At 46.5% G+C, this 21640-nt stretch overlaps 1 protein-coding gene across 1 annotated transcript in view; it reads left to right on the top strand.

Moving 5' to 3' along the window:
* The window catches only part of SLC38A10 (solute carrier family 38 member 10), an 84270-nt gene that overhangs the window by 50415 nt on the left and 12215 nt on the right, over positions 1–21640 (top strand). The window contains exon 11 of the mRNA XM_056865055.1: positions 6430–6586. Within this exon, the coding sequence (XP_056721033.1) occupies positions 6430–6586 (157 nt within the window). The remainder of the gene's footprint in view (positions 1–6429; positions 6587–21640) is intronic.

Raw genomic sequence — 21640 nt, 5'->3', positions numbered from 1 at the left:
AGATTGTCGCAGCAACAGCCAACGTTTTCATGAAATCAGCGTTGTGGGAGGATTCATGTTGGTGCTGAAGCCTTTGGCAATGATTGGCTCAGCTGCCTGGCTGTCGTTGGAGGGGCTGGCCTGGGCAGTCAGAAGGGTCTCTGATTGCAGCGGGCTGCGTAGTTCTGGTTGCCACCGACAGAACTGCTCCAGTCCTGCCGAGGCACATGCCAGAGGGAAGGTTCTGGCCAAGGCAAAGATGGGGAGGCAAAGCGGGGTCAGTGAAAGAAAGGGAGGAAATGGTTCAGAGTCCACCGGAACGAGGAGCAAGGGGAAGGGAAGGGATACTGGGAAGAGAGAGAAGAGACACTCATTTCTCCAGGAGTTGCTGAGGTGAAGGAGGCTGAAGTTCACCTTTTGGGGTTTTTTTTGCTTTCAAGTCACATCTGACTTACGGAGACCCGTAGGGTTTTCAAGGCAAGAGACGTCCAGAGGTGGTTTGCCATTGCTTCCTCCGCGTCATGCCCCTGGTATTCCTTGGAGGTCTCCCACCCAAATACTTGCCAGGGTCGACCCTGCTTAGCTTCTGCGATCTGACAAGATCAGGCTAGCCTGGGGCTATCCAGGTCAGGTTCACAAGTTCACCTGTTGGCTTAAAATAAGCATCCAGATCTTCAGCTGCTGATCAAAGGCCAGGGAAGCACTATGAAGAAAGAATTCTGAAAAGTTGACTGATCGGATGCTGCATTTTTCAGCTTGTAGCTGTGTCAGGAGCTGAAGCCAGGCACCTGGGCTTTATTGATTTGGGTGTTCTGGCTTCGTGCTTAATGAGATTGATACACCAGAGAAGCCAAATAAAGTTAATTTTCCACAGAGGACAGGACAGGCACATGTAGGACAGGACTGCACGTGCCGCCAGAGCTTTGCTCTCTGTTTTGTGGCAGCCCCTGCTGAAGAAAGACGCTGCTTTTTAAAGGAACAGTGGCTTCTCTCATCGGCAAGAACGGCAAGTGAAGGCCCAGCTGCATGTACACGGTTCCCACCCACAGAAGCGTGACTGTTCCTTGGACTCCAGCCACTGGTGCTCTTGCACCCTGCCTTGTGTGCCTTGTGTGTATGTGTGTTACTTTGTTCTTCTAGGTGGGGGGAAACTGCCAGTTAGACTCCTGTATATAGGGGAAATTAACTTGGTTTGTCTTCTCCAGTGTATCAGTCTCATTAAGTGTGAATCCAGCACACCCATACCACAAACCCCAAGTGCCAGGTTTCAATTCCAGCTGTAATTACCAGCAGAACACTTCACAACCGAGCATCCAATTGTATCCTTCTTTTCCAGAATGTTTTCTTTATGTTTTTCTTTATTTGGTTTTCGTTATTTGTTACATTCTCATAACGGGAGGCAGTTGGGTCTCCTAGCCTTAGGCAGCGGCAGAGCTGGGGCTTGGTTGAAAGAATAGTGTAAGGATTGGAAGTCAGGATTCAAACTCAGGATCTGACCTCCTGTAACCTGACTCAGGGAACATTTGTCTGAGTAAGGCTCAGATTCCTGCGATCCACTGTACATTTTAGTTGGGAGAATCTCGCATTGAATTGAGTGGCACTTTTAAATCAACACGTTGCCTTGTTCCTAGAAAGCAATGTAATAACATACTTCACAGCATCTGACAAATCCTTGAGGGAGCAGTAATTTTTGTAAACTCCTATTAACCAAAATTCTGCAGCAAGTTCAGTGCCTGGGAGTCAAAGTTTCATAGGAGATGAAAATGACTTAAAGTGGAGGGGCTGTGGCTCAGTGGTAGAGCATCTGCTTGGCATGCAGAAGGTCCCAGGTTCAATCCCAGGTATCTCCAGTTAAAGGGACTAGGCAAGTAGGTGATGTGAAAGACCTCTTCCTGCGACCTGGAGAGCCGCTGCCGGTCTGAGTAGGCAATACTGACTTTAATGTACTAAGGGTCTGATTCAGTATAAGGCTTCATGTGTTCATGTGTCAAGGACTTGAAAATAGATGGCTGGATGTTCTTCTTTCCTTATCTGCCTTCCCTTTATCCGTATCTGATCTTTTGCAAATTGTTCTTGTATAATGCAATCAGAAACTAGCAATGTTCATTCTGGATTTTTATAGGGCATCAAGAATAGCCTCTCCGGGCAAGCTGTTTTGCATGATCATCTAAGAATAGGTGGATTTATGCCAACAGCCATGTAGGGTTTTTTGTGTGAACCCTAGTGCCAGAGGTGTAGTGCTACTAAGTGTAGCGCTAAAGAGCACCAAGGTTGGTAGCAGGGCTTTGAAGCAGCAAGCTTGCCCACTTCGTCTGATTCTGCACAAGTTGGTGGTCTTATGAATGCAAGCTAATAGTCATGTGGATCTTGCCGCCTTAAGAATTTTGTTTGATAGATCAACCATACAAGATTCTGGTTGTTTGCAGTGGAATGTTGCGTTTACATGCTAAGGTCTGGCCTCAGATTTCCTAGGGTGCAGTTCCTATCAAGAATAGTTTTTAAAATGTGATCACGCATATGTACACATACTCTAAACATGTTCTTCTTTGGTTTTTTTTTTTTTAAGGCACATCTTTTTCAACCTTGTTTTGCTGCCTTTGTGGTCATTCCATTCTCTTCCTATATGTTGTTTCTTTGGTGACCAATATAATCTATTCTATTTTCATTCCTGCCCAAGTGCAGAGGCTTCAGAACATTGGGCTAGCAGGAAGAGCTGAGGGCAGACATTGTAAATCTGTAAGGTCTAGCAGGATATTGTTCTTCCTGAAAATCCACATATAGAGTCCTGTTCTTGGTGAGGATTGTAAACCATTTTCCTGCCCTTTTCCTCTGTGACCTGACCAAGGATTTGGGTTTTGTCTGTCAAGGCTTCTAAGATTGTTCAAAAAGCTGCCATCTCTTCTGTATTGGCAAATGTTATGGGTGTTTGGATCTTTTAATCTTTATGTGTGGTTCTTCAAAATGGCTGAAGTACATTTCAGCATCTCCCATGCCCCCCCCCCGGTCTTTGTGCTCTTCTCCAATTCTGTCTCTTTCCTTGATCTTTTCTTTTTGAAAGGCTCTTGATCCCTTCATCCTATCCATTTGGGTTGCTTCTCAGAAGCAAAACCTTGCCAACTCCTGTCTAAAATCATCTTCCATTTTCTCCTTGTACATGGGCCATCTCTTCCCACAAATTTGAAATTGCAGAATGGTCAGATTTTATGCCTTCCAGATTTCTTCCCTGGTCAAATCTGTGAGAAGCTGCTTCTTGAAGCTAATTCTGTGAAATGTCTATAACTAATTGCCATCTGCCTTCATGCTAGGTTGTCCTCCGTGAACAACGTTGCCGCTTGCCCTGCTCCCTTCTACCCCATTCATACGCTGCAGTCTTCCTCCATTTCCTGTCTGTTTTACCTGCTTATGGTACTATCCATTATGAGCTGTTCTTACTCTGAAGAGCACAGGAAATACTTGACAATGAATACTGGACAGTGAGCCTTGGTGCCGTACTGAGGACTTCTGGCTGCTCAATGTACTTCCCAAGGGTTGGTTAAACTGAAGCTCTGTACAGTTAGGCTGTATTGCTCCCTTGGTATTAAAGCTGTACAGTAACTGATGGAGCAGGTGTAGCGCTAGTAGCATCCTTTCAGAGGGTAACCATGTTGGTCTGTATTAGAACAACTAGATTTAAGTCTAGTAGCACCTTAAAAACCAAAAATTTTTTGCGGGGTATAAGCTTTCAAGAGTCAAAGCTCCCTTCATCAGATAGTGACATGGGTCCCAAGTGGTAGACTTGCTCATCCCAAGATCTTGATGCATATGTAGGCCCAGATATTTCTTGATGGGATGAGGATGAGCAATGAAAGAGGCAGCCATTCCGCCTCTGCTGAGCATTTGTACTGTCAGAAAAACAAGGTCTTTCTAGTGGTGGGGGGCAAAGTGGGCTTGCAGAGTGGGGTCCTGTCTGCAAAATACCTTTCAGATATCTGCTTCCTGGTGAGTGGCAAGAACGTCACTGCCATTTTTCAGGGACTGGTGCCTATTCCCTCACATCTCCTACAGGTAACGTTTCTCTGTTTTTTCAGACATCACCTGTAAGTCTGTTCTGACACACAGTTCTTCCACTTGATCTAATACCCCTTTGAGGAGGGAAAGGGCAAAACAGAGGCTTCATTTATGCCTCAACGACCCCCTTCTCTGCTTCCTCGCTGTCTTCTTTGCCACCTTTTGGCCAGCCATCCTGGTTCTACCAGCACCATGGTTCTCCCAGCACCTGTGTTAGTAACATCGTTGACATGCAGACCAGGTTCCATGTAAAGCCCTTGCAGTGACAATTACAGTGATTAACAAGGTAAAAATAATACATCAGAGTTTAATTAAATCTCCTTCACTGTCAGCCAACATTCCATTTGCTCGCCTCTCTGCCAGTACGTTTTTTCATTTGGAGTTTGGCAGCTCTGGCTGCTCAAGTGAGGCAAATGCGCCTGATGCCCATATTGTTTATCCATTACTTTGTGTATCTGCTCAGCTGATCGCCCCCACCCAGTACCACATAAATTACTGAAACTTCAACAGATATCTTCAATCAACGTGCTGTGTGTGTGTTTTCAAAGCAAACAATGAAGCTTGTGCTATAATGACCAGGAACTCTACATTTCTGCAGCGGTTATAAGAAGAAACCCTCTAAATTCTGTTTCCAAATTCTACAATCAGTCATGCAAAATAACTTTATCTTCCCAGTTCTTCTTGCAGAATTATACGGCGGGGATTATTGTGGTGAGCGAGGAAGAGAGGAGTAGTAGGGCAATGGAGAGCCACTATATTGGGGCAGGAAGCATGTAGTGGAGTAGAGTGCAGTGCCTGAAGACATCCTGCTTCTGACAATTGGGAAACCTCCAGAATGTTGCCATGTTTTGGGACACGAGCACACATTGTTCCGTTGTCTTCAAGCCTTCCCCCCGCCTAATGACACTGGGAAACTCTTTGCGGTTCTAAATGGGATCCAAGGTTGCATCTGGCATTGCGTTCTGTGCAAGCTGCAGAGATGGCGTGCAGTCAGGTCCAGGTACATTTTAGCTTCCAGAGCATAGCTGACGGGGTCATGCATTCCCATGGCCACGTGCTTCCACGCATCTTGCCTCAAGTGTTGGGAGGGGTGCACAAGCTTCTCCCCCGCTCTGAACGTCAGTGGCCATTTTTATTTTCTAGTTGGCTGTGTCAAGAGCTGCATCAAATTACAGTGTTTGGTTGGAAATGCTATATAGGAGGAGGCTTATTATACAGAGGTCCTGCTAAACCCTGATGGAAAGTTTCTACAGACTTGTATGCAGCTATTTGTTGTGCCGGTGGATAACTGCTCAGACAACAGCTCCCAGGTTTCAGAGCCTTTATATCTGATTTAGTGACCTTTGTAAGCAAAACATCCATATTTTCCATATGTCTCCTTTATAGAAGTGGTGAGAAACAAATTTTTACAAGGAAAGGTGCAGTTGTCCAATGCTAGCTCTCATTTGTAAAACTCAATATTGGTTGGTTTGGTTTTTTAAACCTCTGATAACACTGAAGATGTATATGTTACGGTACAGTCCTGAGAAAGTCAAGTATGTGAGATTCCTTTTGAATCAAGGCAGCTGAAGTTTATTTTTCCTGTGCCTAAGCTCCATTGATGCCCTGACCTGGATGGCCCAGGCTAGCCTGATCTTGTCAGATCTCGGAAGCTAAGCAAGATTGGCCCTGGTTAGTACTTGGATGGGAGACCAAGGAATACTAGGGTCGCTACACAGAGGAAAGCAATGGCAAACCACCTCTGTTCGTCTCTTGCCATGAAAACCCTAGAGTCACCATAAGTCGGCTGTGACTTGATGGCACTTTACACACAAGCCCCACTGATACATTTAAGCACCCTTAATTTTCACTTTTAGGGAACACAATGCAAAGCATGATTTAAATGAGGTGTAATCAATTCTGCAATGCACTAGGTATTTTGTAGCCATGGTGAGGAAGCCTCCGCCCATGAATGGCTGAGCTTCCCAGCTTCACAGAAGGGTTTACAGAGTGGGAAGAAGGGTGTCTGGCTGATGTTGACTGTGTTTTTAGGCAACAGAGGGACAGGGAAGTCTTTGGAGAGAAAAAAGGGAAGAAGGACCCTTGACAAGGAAGAGACCAGGTCCTGAGAAGGCAATAGGCAAGGAACTACAAAAGGAAAGTTGGAAAAGGAATCAGCCCAAAAGAATGAGACTAAGGGGAGAAGTTAGAGGAGGGAGTGTCGAGAGGGAAGGAAAACTGGGCGAGGGAAGATGCACATGACCAGGAGCCACACAGCCAAAGAATATTGGTTTGAAATAACCAGCCAGATCTTTGGCTGTAGGCCTCTAGTTGTTTTTGTTGTTGTCGTTACATGTCTTTCTCTTTCCATTCTTCCTTTCTTTGTACTTTGCATTAAGGGATCTAATAAATTCTTTGCACCAGATCATATTATGGATCGGTTTGGGCGTACTGGTCATTAGCACCTACACTACCTTATCAGCAGTGGAACATTCCCCAGCAAAAATAGAACCTGTGGAGCCAGGCAAGCTGCCAGAAGGGATAAGGGATGTACCGGATCAAGACCCTTTCAAAATCTCAGGTATGTATTGGGATCCTGACACCAAAAGGGCTGAACTGAATGCCTTCGAGTATTCTTGTACCGTGTCAGCCAAAGCCATGCCAGTTGTCACAATCCATAAAGCAAACCAAAAGGGGGGCATCTTTCCACAGAGTTCAAAGGCTGTCATCTCATCATTTTCCCTTGGGGTTTGGCTTTGAAATGTACGAGATGGTGCAGAAGATTTGCCAGGTAGAGAGGTGGCAGCTTATACTGCCCTCTGGTGAACAAACTAGGAACTGCACAACCCCCTTTCACCAAAGCCTCTCTGTGAACACTGGTCTAGAGGTAGCCCTGTCCAGGCCACCTGTATGAAAGGCACCAGCAGCCAAACACGCTGTGGTTTCCAGCCTCTCTGCTGATGTATTTTCCAAGGTTTCAATAGTGACCCATTCATCACGCTCAAAAAGGTATGTAAATTTATGGGAGCCTGCTTTCTCCCCCCGCTTTTCTTTTTTATGTAGCTGAGATATAAATTTGCAGCTAGTTTTAACCCTGACAAAAGCCTGTGATTATGCTTCGGCTCTGTTGACTGGCTTGCATTATTTATTATTTGTTTGCTGAGGCTGTGGATGGAATTCTGGCCTGGCAGGCCTCGCTGCAGCTGCAGCCCCACCTCCGAGGCCGCTGCTGGCAGGTGTCTGCTGACCCTCTGCTGCCCCTCCGCTCAGGCCATGTCACGTCCTGTTTGTGTGTATTTTCTCTCCCTCCCCCTTTCCACCTATTATGTTTTAAGAGTGCCTGGAAATATCCTTGTGGAGACTAAGAATGGAAGCAAGTAGAGGAAGGCTTGTATTCCCTTGGAGGGGTCAGTTGTTTCCCTGCTGAGGTTTGGAGCATTTCTGAGATGCTGGAGCCCTGGCCAGTGATATTCCCTCTTGGGTTTCACTCACCCGTGCAGCCTGCTAGCCTTCTATGCACCTCTTGCTAATCTAACCGGCTTACAATCATCTTCCCTTGCCCTCCCCACAACAGACACCCTGTGAGGTAGGTGGGGCTGAGAGAGTGTGACTAGCCCAAGGTCACCCATCTGGCTTCATGTGGAAGAGTGGGAAACCAACCCAGTTCGCCAGATTAGCCTCCACTGCTCATGTGGAGGAGTGGGGAATCAAACCCGGTTCTCCAGATCAGAGTCCACCACTCCAAACCACCACTCTTAACCACTACACCATGGTGGCTCTCAGTGGCTTCTGAGCTCCAAACGCCTTTCCCACCCCCCAGGACATGCAGCGTCCAAGGGGAAGGGGTACAGATGGAATGGCCATCTATAAGGCTTTCAGTGATGGTCTTTGAAGTGAGCCCTGGAGAGGAATACCAGGCCAGAATTTCATCGGGGAGGGTCCGTGGTTCAGTGGCGGGGAGCTGCATGCGGAAGATCCCAGGTTGAACCCTCTGGCACCAGTTAAAGGGTTTTTGTTAACAGGTGTTGACAAAAGATCTTTCTCTGCTCAAGACTCTGGGGAGCTGCTGCCTGACAGAGGAGAAACTACTGAACTGGATGGGCCAGTGGTCTGACTAGGTGAAAGGCAGCTTCACAGATTTAATTAATGTAAACCAGAGAATCTTGAATCATTCAGAGCATCTATAGCTCTCAAAAGGCTCTCTCTGGTTTATGTGCCTGAATTACTTAAAAAACAAAACAAAAATAGCAACAGATTTCTTGGAGTCTTCTCACTCTCCTTTTCTCTGTGTTTCTCTTTTTGAGAGAGAACTGGAAATCATCCTTGCTGCAGCACAGTGAATCTGGGACTCGGCTTGGCACATGGCTGGCTTTTGCCAGGTGTCGTCTGGCATTCACACTTGGCTCTGTGTTAAACTTGCATCCTCAGGGGAATGTTTTTGTATCTCTTGTAGAGTCCTAGGGATCCTGGTTTACATATGTTAAAAAGTTGCTTGCCCTTATACTAGCACCAATACATTTAGAAAATGTGCCAAAAGATTTTACCTAAAAATTTAAAGGAGTGGATCAAGTGTGTCAGGTTTTAAGACAGCCAATTCAGCCTAAGGATATGGTGGTATAGGGCTAGCATGTGCACTAACTGTACCTGGATATTTTCCAGGCTCATAAAACTGATGTGCAAATTGTTGGTTACATGCAGCTGAAGTATACAAATTAGCTGTAGCCTTCCAGATCATGGTATATTTAGGGTGCAGCCCTGAGGGTTGAAAAGGTGCCCATTCTTGGATTATGCAAAATGGATGCCTTGGAGGAAGACAAATAATACCCTTCATTTTGGGGGAACAGATGTAATCCCCTTGCCCCCTATGTGCATCGTCATCCATGTGAGCACCATTGCATGGCTGTTTCCCCTAAATGAAGGGTATGATTTGTCTTCCTCCAAGGAAGGCTTCCTGCTGACGCACGGGGCCGCAGTGGGTGGCCCGTTCGCGCACGGGGGGGGGGGAAGGTTTCTTGCTGGCGGGCGCGGCCACAGTGGGCGGCTTGTGCATGCCTGGGAGGGACGGGGAAGGCTTCCCGCTGGTGCGCAGGGCCACAGCAGGTGGCCCATTCGCGCCCGGGGTGTGGGGGAAGGCTTCTTGCTGGCACACGGGGCCAAAGCGGCTCCAGGAAGCTCACAAAAGGTCAGGGGAGGAGGGAAAGGGGAACTAGCTGCCTCAGCTTTGCGGGCTGGAGAAGACCCCTCCACAGGCCGGATCCGGCCTGCGGGCCGCATATTTGACACCCCTGCTGTAGATAAAGTTTGGAAGCAAGAAGCCTTCCCCCACACACACACCTCCGGCGTGAACGGGCTGCCCGCTGTGGCCCCGTGTGCCAGCGGGAAGCCTTCCATCTCCTGGGCGTGCACGAGCCGCCCACTGTGGCCCCTCTCGCCAGCAGGAAGCCTTCCCCCCCACACACACCTTGGGTGTGAAGGGGCTGCGCGCTGCGGCCCCGTGTGCCAGCGGGAAGCCTTCCATCTCCCGGGCGCGCACAAGCCGCCCGCTGTGGCCCCGCTCGCCAGCAGGAAGCCTTCTCCCCCTACCCTGGGCGTGAACAGGCGGGAGCAGTCCAGCAAGCGCAGCCAAGATCCTTTCCCCCTCCCTCTTTGTCTTTCTCTTCTTCTCTTTCATTCTCTTTTTCTTTCTCCTCATTTCCTCTTTTCTCTTTGTTTTTCTTTTTTTCCTTCTTTCCTTTCTTTCCTTCTTTCCCTCCCTCTCTTTCCTTCTTTCCCTCCCTCTCTTCCCTTCTTTTCTTCCCTCCCTCCCTCTCTTTCCCTCCCTCCCTCTCTTTCTCTCTCTCTGTTTTTCTTTTTTTCCTTCTTTCCTTCTTTCCCTCCCTCCCTCCCTCCCTCACTCCCTCTTATCTGTTTCACTTCTTCTGTCTCTCTCTTTCTCCCTGTCTTTCTGGATTGGGAGAGAGCTGCAGGCTCACCAGTCAAGGCAGCCAGCCCTCCCCCGCTCAGATCTGGGCTGGTGAGTCTGCTGTGGGCTTGCCAACCAAGGCAACCACGCCACCCCACCCAGATCTGGGCTGGCGAGCCCACTGTAGGTTTGCTAGCCAAGGCAGCCACCCCCCTGGTTTAAAATTTTTAACAAAAATTAATGGCAGGGACTAGAAATACAAACTTCATAGAATACACTTTCAAAGTCAATTAATGATATATATATATTTTTTGCTTTATTTTTTTCTTAAAATGCAAACATACTTTACAAAATAACAATAAGACTGTTAAATAAAAGAAAATGCTGTAAGAATGATATTATTGTAAACTTGTTTGTGTTTTAAGTAAAAAAACAATGTTATTAATTGACTTTGCCTGTGTCTTTTGTAAAGTTTGTATCTCCAGTATTTGTTTATTTACACATGGCCCGTCCCGACCAAGTGACATTTATGTCATACCCGGCCCTCCTAACAAATGAGTTCAACACCCCTGATCTACAGGGTTGACTGCTAGGATAGATCTCCCAGTTCTGAGGCCCTGCAGTATTTTCATCCATTAATTTGAGTCTCTCCCCAGCTATTTGTGTCACGAGTGAATGTTGTTCATAGAGGCTTGAATGTGGCAGAAGATTGGAATTGGCCAAATGTCACTTGAAGCTAGGGCGTGGTTGGCCGCCTTTAAACTACACCTTAAACTGTGCTTTAGCACTGAGGGGTTCCTAGCTTCTCTGAAGCATGACCCTTTTAAATCCACATGGCAAAAAATCTTAGATGAGAAGCTGTCACTGTTGGGCTTTTCGCAGGATATGTTATTAGATCTTGGGAAAACTGAAGCTTTTACCAAAATTTAAAAGCGCATTAAAGAGCTCGATTATAACAGCACTACTTTTCGTGCTCTGTTCATCCCAGTTCTTCGGAATACCCCCTCCACGTGGTCTGCCTGCCTATACATATTACCTGAAAACTCCTCGTCTTTGTAGAGCTTTTTGCTTGGCTAGATTGAATGCTAACCCTTCTATGGTAATGCAGGGCAGAATTCTGAATATACCATACTCAGACAAGATCTGCCCTTGCTCTTCTGGCTCTATTGACTTATTAGCTCATGCCCTTTTGGAATGCCTCTTTTACGAGGAACTTCGATTGCACTATATTTCCCCCCTTTTAACATACAAATCCAATGCCTCTGTGACTGACATAATGCCTTTTTTACTAAGCGATAGGGACCCCAAGGCTACATTGTCAGTGGCAAGTTTTGTTTCAGTCCTTATATCCCTCCAACACTAGATATATGCTGCTCAAGATCAATTGATCAAGGAGCTTCTAAGGGATAAAAGGAAAGGAAGAAAGATTGGAATTAATACTGTAGCCAAAGTTGGTGTCCCACAGTGACTGTGAGGTGTAACCCCATCCCAAAAGTTGCAATCCCAAAATCTTACTTTGCAAAACAGAATCAGCTAGTTCTGTTTGAAATTTCCCCACCCTTTCCTGATTTAGCAGTCAGTATTGCATCAATTCCAAAGGCTCATGTTGGAAATTTTGGCAAGCCTGTTGTGAGGTGGAGTTCCACAACTGGGATACAACCATCAAGAATGTCCATGCTTTTGTTGACTAAACCTGGTGCAGGGACAGTGTAGTTAAAAGGGCATCCTTAGTGGTTCTCAGCAATCATAAGTCATTTAGGGCTCTGTGGATTAGAACCACCATTTTGCAGTGTGTCCAGAAGAGAACAGGGAGCCAGTGCAGATAGCAGAGTATCCACATCATGTGCTTCTGCAGCCTGCCTGTTAAGAGGTGAGCCACTGCATTCCCCAGCAGCAAAATCTTGTAGATATATTGCCAGGGCAGACCCATGCAAGTCTTATTGCAGTAGTCTAATCCTGGGGAGACAGAAGCATGGATGACAACCATCTCCTAATTTAATAGAAAGGACCTCAGTCTTCTGAAGAAGCAGTATGAGTAGAATGTACCCCTGACTATTGCAGACTGAAACTGATTGATTGAAGCCTCAGTTATCAAAACTGTCTCATTCACATATCAGAGGAAACAGTCTGAAGAATTGTCCCTGAAGGAGAAACAGCAACACTGAACCAAAATCACAAGGCATGATGGGAGCGACACGGCACCACCACAGTTAGTCCCACAGATCACTCTGTTTCCAGTACCTCCATTCTCCACACCTCATGTGAACGACTGTCAAGGGATCATGCAGCCTTGATTGACACCCTTCACCCTTTCAGGGCTTATTTTGTAAGAGGGCCGGCTTTCCCTCAGCAGCTGCATCCTGTCACTCAAAGCCTGCATGGGCTGCAGGGTTGCCGGGCTTCCACCAGTGCACCCTCCTTCAGCCCACATCTGTTTCTTATTTCTTGCACGAGCCTCTCGCGGAAACACATGGCTTTTCTTGTCAGACAGCGTGCAGTTTGTTTTTAGCATTTTCCTGATTTTGAGCCCCCCCCATCCACCACCCCCTTTAATTGATGGGTTGGCTTGTTGAGGCAATCCCTGCAACTACACTGTGCCTTTCCCTGTTCTGGTTTGCCGTATGCCTCTTGCCTGTCAGCATACGCTAGGAGGGTTTTTTTATTGGCTCCTTTGATGTTGCAGAGCCCAGAACTGTACAGACTTTCATTAAAAACCCTGCCCCATGGGTCCAGGGATTATGAATATTAGAACGCTGCCCTTTTATGTGAACACGTATTGACCAGCGAACTTTGAATAGTGTTTTCACTAACGACACCCAAGTGCCCATTACACCCCCATCTGTATTGCTGAGGGTTTACTGTCAGCTGCTCTTTGGGAAGGTATAAAACCCTTTCAGAAAGGCTCTGCTATTACACACAGTGCATACGGATGTTAAAAGGTTGCTAAGCTGCCTTTGAAAGCACATGAAGGCAATTATCCATTTTCTAAAAAAAAAAATCTAATTAGGCAATTTCTTTCTGCTTTTGAAAGATACCTTCCCATCCCCCAGAGGGTCTCCCTGGGCGGATTAAGATTTTGTAATATTTTTTCAGCTCCTTACTTGAACATCATTGCTCAGGGTTTCCCCCCCCCCCATCCCTCTGTGACTGTCTGAATCAAAGGCCTGATTCACGTTCTTTCCTTGCCCTTTCCCCAGCAGTTTCAGAGTCATTTAGGCAAGCAAAATGCTGGATGCAGTGCTTTGTCGCTTTGAATCCCTCCACTCAGGTTCATCGTTTTTACATGTGATAAGATATGGCTGAAACTTGGGTGTCTTGTGCATGTGGCTGGCCTGTCTAATTCATGGTCGTCATCCGTGGTTATCAGCGAGAGCCTGCAGTCCAGGCATCTGTGTTGCATAGCTGGCCAGAGGGGATTTGGAGGGGGGAATATGGGGGGGTGCAACAAGAGCTTCCAAGGTTGCACCTGGGTCAGTCATTTTGGGTACACCTGCCTTCTCCCCCTCTCCACACCTGCTTGTGGGTTATTCTTTAGAAGAGCGTCCAGGGCTGTATATGAAACGTGGATGATGTGCTGTTCCTCCCTTAGCTTCTGATAGCTGCAAGAACAGCTTGGCTTGCTGGAGCACTCCCCAGTGCTTTTGGAGAGCAATCTTTTAATAGCTCCTGCGACACACAAAAAGGAGCTATTGCCCTGCTGTCATTTTTTTTTTGTTCGGTTTTACAGTCTGTGTGTCAGGAGAAAACGGTGAACTAGTTTCCCTGATGCCATTCAGTGACCTTGTGAAAAAGGATCACAGTTACAGTCTACAGATCTTGGGGAAGTCCCTCTCCTTATTCCAGCTGGGCGAGCACATGCAGATCCATCCAGAACTCCCTTTTTGTGAGATCTGCATAATGCTATCCGATCTTGGGATGTGGCCCACCCACTACGAAGGATCCGGGCCAGCTAAACAGCATTACATGATGACCTTCCTGTGCATGTTAGGGGTCAGAATCTGGAAAGGTTCTAGCCTTTATGTGCCTAAATAACTGTGTGTCCCTTCCCCCACAAACTCCTGGCTTTAGATTGCATGTCAGATGACGGCCATGATAGTAGGCTTGGAGTTGGTGCTGGAAAGGCTCTTGGGTAAGCAGCATCAAACCGCTGGATCTTCTCAAACAGACCCAACCCTTCCTATCTTATGAACCAGAAGTAGCAGTTGATGTACCCTGCGGTATTTTTAAACAGCTTCTCTTTTATTGAATGCATCCAAATCCCACCTACTTTTAGGTACATCAACTTTGGTAGACATCTGACGTTCTGCACTTTTTTACTTGCGTTCCTTGTCTCTCCCCCCCCCCTTCCCAAATCATTGTGCTAATATCTTTAGCACCCTGTCTTGGCTGCAGCTCCATCGTTAACGGCTCATGTTGTCATTGTTCCATGTTGCACCATTCAGAACTGCTGGAACTGCTGAAATTTTAATTTTATAGGGTTCTTTTGCTAACTGTTGGCAGTCTCACGTTCGTGCTCACACGTACAAAGACTTGGCTGTGGGGTGTTTTATTTAAAGTTGCGTGCCCTGATTTGAAAAGGTCTGTCTCTCCTTTCGCTGTCTTCAGAAGCAACAAGGGCAACAATAAAACGCAGCCACCGGTGGCATAAGCGCTGGGCAGAATCAGTGCCTTCTGTCTGCACTGCTTAAAAGCTCTTGAGGGGAAGACATTTCTTCCCCTGCTCCCTGCCAAAACTGTTTGAGGCTTTTTATTTTATTCTGTTATGTAGAGGCTGGCTTTCCTACCTGAGTACCTCAGGTTTATTTTTCAAAACTTCTCCTTTATGTTATGCATAGTTGGGGGCATTGGGGGACACGTTGATCTCTTAAGCCCTCTACCGGTACCCCATTTAAATGGCCTGCTACTAGTTTCAGTGTAGCTTTAGTATAGGTTAATAATCCCATCTTCTGTATGTTGAGCTCCTGGGTGGAACTTTAAAAGCATTAGAAGCATGTGGGTAGATGATCTCCTTTCCCGAAATCTACGTTGAGCAAAGGATGCATAAAATATAATCCTTGAAAAAAATGTGAACAGCAGCCATGGAGAAGTGATGCTGTCAAAATCTGGGGGTTTGGTTTTGTCTCCTTTAGGAACCTGTTGGGTCTTTATGGAGGTACTCTTAGGCCCCTTTCACATTACCATTCTAAACTGGTTGCTTTCCATTGTTGGCCCGATTCCAAGTAAAGAGGCATTGGGACGGGGGTTTCATACTGCATAATCAGTTTATGAGCCGTGTCTGAAGTGCTGTGGCCATTTCAAGCTGTGCTGCTTTTTTTCCCCTGCTCTTTTTTGCGGCAAGTTCTTTTTCATGTGTTTTTTTGCCAACTTTTGCACTATAGCGCTAGACCAAAATAGCAATTCAGTGCTATATTGCCAGCATTCAGCAAGCATCTGAATGATGGATATAGCACCGAATTGCTATATTGGTCTAGCGCTATAGCGCAAAAGTTAGAATGTCGAAAAAAGAACACGTCGCAACGAAGGTATGTGTGTACGGGGGTGGGGGAGAAGCGGCACTTTCAGAAGCGCCTCAGACATTTCAAACACCACACTACAGCAGTTCAGAAGGGTCAAAGAAGACCTGAAAATGGAATAAAGCAGATGTTTAAAAATAAACAACAGCTCAGCCTCATGCTGCGAATGGGACACAAGCAGCTTTAAAAGAAAGGGTAAAAAAAAATTTTTTTAACCCATTAGCAGCCAGGAGCCAAAACGGTTGTGTCTGAAATGACACAAAAAATCTGTTTGCAACCGGCTGCTAAAACTGATTATAAAGGCTGTTTGAAAGGGGCCTTGGTATAGAGACAGCAGTGGAAATAGATATTGAAAATGGAGCCCGTGTTTAGCTGCAATTTCCCTCTAGTGGAAAGAAATGCTGTATCTTACCAACATTTTTAAGCAGCTCCCTTTCCTCCAAGGAGCTCAGGGTGGTGTTCATAGTTCTTCCCTCCTCCTTTATCCTCACTAGAATCGTGCCAGGTCGGGTGGGCTACGAGCGTCTTGGTCACCCAGCGAGCGTCTTGGTTGAGTGGGGATTTGAACTCCACTCTTCCCCATTCTATTCTGACACTCAGACCACTGCGCCAGGCTCAGTTCTGTCCAGTGGGCAAGTGCGACTTCAGGTTGACCAAGCAGGGCTGCCTTGCCAAACCTTGCTTTGGGACACACAATTCAATCTCTGACACATGTGCTGAGGTTTGAGATCCTTTGGGCTTCGTGTTACATGAATGTATGTTTACTCTCCCATCCCCCCCATTTACCAAGTTTCACCTGACTCTAAAATACCTTGCACTGCAGATGATAATGCTGGCCATGGACCATTGCCTTAATTCTCCCCCCCCCCCCCAATGTGTTCTGTTGCTTCCCAGTTTTATGAGGACGGACCAGTTCTGAGCTGGAGGGAGATTTTAATGATTATTAAAAAGATTTCCACTCCACAGGAGTTCCCAACTAACATCCCACTGGTACTCTCCAAGTTGTGCACCGGGCAAGAGTTAACACAAGACAACAAGCAAGGTTTTGACCTTATTAAGTTAAGCCAAAGAAATAACAACAGTAAACAGAGAGGGGGAAAGAAGCCTTTACAAGAACAGGCAGAACAGAAAACCTTCTTTGCACCCTGAACAGGTTGTGCAGTCCCGTTGCAGAAAGCAAAATGGGCCTGCTTTTGTCACCCAGGGAGATGCTGACCTGGCGGTGTGTCTCGCCTGCATTCTGGATTGGTAACCGCCCCAAAGAGGGACACTTCCCCCCCCCCATCTCCTTCTGAATTAGAACTGGCTGTAATGCGGGACGGGGGGGGGCGTGGTGGGCAGGAGTTAGTGCAAAGCTGTGTCTTTCTCTGCTCTCCTAGTCAGATTCTTGGAGAGAGGGTAGGAAAAGCTTTTAGGGTTGCGCACGATGAGATTTTATTACAGCCCGGAGAGACTGATAGTGTACCATTAAAAACAAAAGTGGATGCTTCAGAAACCCGTGAGAAATGTCCCTTCTTCACCCATGTCCTAATGCAGGCTGAGGAGTCTGAGTAGCTTGGGTTGGCTCTGCGCGCACCATCATTCAGTCATCGGTGCTTGGGCTTCCTCCCAAAGTGGGGTTCCCTCCCCCTTCGCCTGCCCAACTCTTTAGCCCCGAGATATTTTTTCCCCTTGTTGTTTTTGTAAGCCAAGAAGCTTTTACTGCCTCTTCGCCTTTTCCTGTTAAGCCCAGCACCCCTCATAAAACATTAAGAGGCACAGCATTACTGTAACATTATCCAAAGGGACCACAAGGGCGACTCTACAGTTTCAGCGATTATTACACATCCTGGGCAAAATGGTTCTCTGCAAACCACATACAGCCCCTTATAGATTTCCAAGCAGCGTGAGAGGCCATTAATTCACGCCCTGATGATGAACTTAATTTTGCTTCCTGCTGAGAAAATGACGGCTTAGAGGCAACTTTGTCTTATTACAGAGTGGAGATTTTTATCTCTTTCTCCCTTTTGTTTTGCATTCTGTGTGTGTGTGTGTGTGTGTGTTTGTGTAATATAAATTTGCAGCTTGCTGACCATCCTTGAGTCAGTCCTTACTTGGAGGACTTCTTCAAGGAATTTGACTGTCTCCTGAGAAGACCTTGGGTCTTTTCCCTCGCTCTGGAATGTTGGACGCCCGACAGTTTCTGTGTGCCAGTTCCTTGGCTAAACTTCAGCTGGACCGTGAAAAATAGAAAAGATGGTCACGTTTTGTGCTTCTTTTGCCTTTCTCTTCTCTTCTGATAAGATGGGAGTCTCTGTGGTGTTAATTTATTAACGCCGCAGTTGTGTTTATCAGCCTGGAATGTAACGAGCAAGCTCATATCTAAACCTCTGGCTTTGCAGCTGCAGTGTAAGCATCTCTAAAGTTAGACCTAATCAGGATTTGGGGGGAGGGAGGAGAGGAGAAGGTCTTTGCAGTCGGCATGGGTGCCAGCATAACCAGGCAGTTTGGTTAGCTTGGTATCTGCCCGAATTCACTATTGTTTGTAAATCTTACGAGAGTGGAAGGAAACTTGGGAACTTGTTGGCAGTATCTGCTTCGCACATGATGTTTTTCTGATATGGGTATATGTGAGTGTGGGGGAAGACACTGCTGTGTTTGCAAATGAAGTTCTGCGTAGGTGTGTGTACATATGTAGTAGCTGTTTGCAGCAGCTTCCAAACACGCGTACGTGTAATGCAAAGGTACAGGTTGTTATACATGGTGGCTATCTGTGGTTCCCCTGCCTACCCAAATGAGAAAAGTGCCCTGTTTGAGGTGGTCCTCATCCCTTGAGACTTACTGAACTGCAGCTTTCCAAGATCAGAGAACGTGATTCTCGTTCTCTTCATGGGCTCCCACTTCCTCCCTTGTGGCTCCCCATGCCTGTCCTCTTGTCAGTCGCTTCGGTTGCAGTCCAGACATCGTCCTTTTACCGGGCCAGGGTAGGGGGGAAGAAAGCTGCTTGACCAGAAGAATAAAGTATGGAAATACAGTCATTTGAGCCCCATTTGCATAACGTATTCTGACTGCTGAAGCTGGGCTTTCAGATCACAGAAAGCCAAGCACTTCAGCAGAGGCTTATTGGTCCTCTGTCTGCAATTTCACGGGAAACGTGAGCTCAGTTTCTGCTTAACACAACAGAAGCATGCAAGAGGTATGACCTGCAGCACCTGACACCCTGTTGTGTGTGTGTGTGGGGAGGGGGGGGAGACTGATGTTATTACTTCACCCCTTGACCTACAATATGTCAGCAGAGGCCTTGACCTGGAGCCAGGCTTCACATCTCTAGCATCGGCTCCTGCAGCAGAAGGGCACAGTGCCCTAGGGCAAAGATTCTCCCATGTTCTGGGCAAGTTGCCATGCCAGGCTCGATGCTGCAGCGTCTCTTCTGTTTCGCAACCCACCCGAGTCACGTGTCGCTGAAATTGCAACGTTCTCCCACCACCCGGTTATAAAGCCCTCTTGGGAGGATCAATAGCAAATCGTCTCACATAAGAGCAAAAAGACGTTGGGAAAACATCTGCAGTGGCTGGGTATCGTGCAAAACATTTTGGGCTCGCTCCTCTGGTGTGCTAGTCTTCTGTTTATGGGAACACCTGTTGCCTGTTTTATAGATCTTCGAGGCTGCTATGCAAGCTGCTGTGTGTCAAGGGTTGCCGAACTGCCTGCTTTACTGCTCTGAGCAGGGAACTCAGGTTCGCTCGAGTAGTTAGTGCTGGTCTTTGAAAAGTCTTCAGCTCCTGCCTGTGTCACCTGACCCACCACGAGTTCTTCCCAGGCCGGCTTTTCTGATTTATCCCCGCCAAGGGGCCAGTAGTATTGCAGACAATATGCTGATGGTCCTGTGCTGGTTATGTATTGAAGCTGCACCATTCTGGACAGTTTCTAGCTATCCATGCACATTCTTGGTTCATTTCAGCTGTTTTTGTTAACATCTGGAATGCTGTAAGGGTGGGATACAATTCCAGACTGCAGAGCAGAGAGACCAGTACAGCAGTCAGTCCTCTGGGCAAGCAGCCTTTCAGTTGTGTGCCTTGCTGGTCTCTTTCCCTGGGAATGTGCCATGGCTTTGACCACTGATTTCTGTTGCTTCAGGTCTAGTTCTCTGTGAGGTGACACAACTGTATCTGAGCGGTACCACTTCAAAGGCTGTAAGGGCTGAAACAGAAAGGTCTCCTATGAAAACTTGTTGTCTAATTATCATAAGACCTGGAGAAATTGAAGGTGCGGGGGGGGGGAGGTATGGCGGGTGCTCAATTAATGTGATTCTCTCAAATGCAGTATGGAGTGGTATAGCCCAGACACAAGTAGCTACCTCAGTGAAATAGCAAGATTTCTCCTTATTTGGTGTTAAACTTAAAGCTGTCATGGGGGAGGGAATCAGGTTGGGAAGGGAGTGTTGAGGGAGGGATGCTTAATTTTTTTTCTCCTGGTGCCATTTTCTTCATTTCGATCTCTCTCTGTCTCTTCCTCTTGCTGCTGTGGTGCCTGTATGCTTTCCCCTGTGGTACATATAGCGGCTGCAGTGGAGGGGACACTTTAGACCATGAAAGCAGCCTGGGTTTAAAAAAAAAAAGTCCTTCCCAGTGCCATGGCCCCGATCTCCCCCCATGCTGATGATTGCTTTTCGCTTCCAAAAAAGGCACAGAAGTTCCATCACAGGTCTCTCCTTATGTCTTTTAACTCTTGCGAGCAGGTCAACCAGGATCTCTACAGATGGACAGGATTTAAGTACCTTTTATAACTCCTTGCCCCTTCTCCTGATTAGCAGAATCAGAATAAATTATGCAGAAAGAATACCTGCTTTGTTTAGGAGAGCTGGACTGGTGTAGTGGTTATGGTATTGGACTAGGAACTGGGAAACCCAGAATTGAATCTCTCCTCTGCCATGGAAGCTTTCTGGATGGCCTTGGGCCAGCCACACATTCTCAGCCTCGACCCTGGCAAGTATTGGGATGGGAGACCACCAGGGAATACCAGGGGTGTGACGTGGAGGCAGGCAATGGCAAACCACCTCTAAATGTCTCTTGCCTTGAAAACCCCATAGGGTCACCACAAGTCAGCTGTGACTTGACGGCAAAATTATAAATAAATAAATATATACATTTTGCCATCAAAATTTAGCTATTTAAATGCAATATATATGCATGCTTTGTTTATTGGGTTGCACACCCCTCCTAGGACCAAGCATAGGCTGGCACATCTGAATCCCCTCTAGGACAGAACCATTGTACAGGGACTGGCTGGTTGGACCTTACTGTGCTAGAATTAAAAGCTTTCCCCAAGTAATCTTCAGAGTTTCAGTTATAACCTTTCAAGCTCTAAATGTTTTGGAGCAGGATACCCAAAGAACAGCTTGTTCCCATATGAACATGTCTGCCTTCTGATAATGTCTTCAGAAGCCCATTACCAGGTGCTTCCCCCCCCCCCCCATTTCTGAGGTTAAGCTGGTGTTGACTTGGGTGAGAACCCTTTCTATGGGAGTTCTCTCCCCACAGATGTTTGAATTGTGCCTTATCTGTTGGCTTTCAGGTACCTTTTTATTCTCCAAAGAATTTGATGGTTGAGTTGTTTTCATGCTGCTTATACTGTCTTTGGGTTTGCTCTGCTGGTTTTTAATCATTTTAATTTAACTTCTGTTTTATAATTTTTGTTGTTGTTACGGTTTATCTTACTTTGCTAGCTGCCTTGAAGCTTTTAAAAGTGGAAAGATGGGGTAGACAGTCTTAATTATCATTAAAAGTTTACTTCATGTAATTTATGCCTCTTGTATAATTCAGCTTTCCTTGGCAGAGAATTCTTGTTAGCTTTATGGTTATATGTACACAGCCAGAACTCACTTCATAGAAATCAACACACTTAATCAAGTATCTGCATATATGCGCACACCTACATCTCTGTTCATTTCCTTAGGGACAAGGGAGAAGGAACCAGATTTCCCCTTATAAGCAAAGCCCTGTTTTTCTATATCTCTTCCTATCTATTCACATTATTTTATCCCACTCTTCGTTCAGGTAGCTCAGAACAGCATACTTTATTCTTCCCTCCATTTTATCCAAACAACAAGGTTGGTTGGACTAAGAGAGACACCCACTTAGTTATGTAGCTGAGAGGGGATTTGAACTTTTGCCTGCCTGTTCCTAGTCCCGACACTCTAACCACTACTCCACAGGCTGTGGCTCAGTGGTAGAGCATCTGC

Source organism: Euleptes europaea, chromosome 1 (genome assembly GCF_029931775.1).
Source record: "Euleptes europaea isolate rEulEur1 chromosome 1, rEulEur1.hap1, whole genome shotgun sequence".
Lineage (NCBI taxonomy): Eukaryota > Metazoa > Chordata > Lepidosauria > Squamata > Sphaerodactylidae > Euleptes > Euleptes europaea.
The sequence above is the reverse complement of the archived record's forward strand: the minus strand, read 5'-3'. Positions and strand labels throughout refer to the sequence as shown.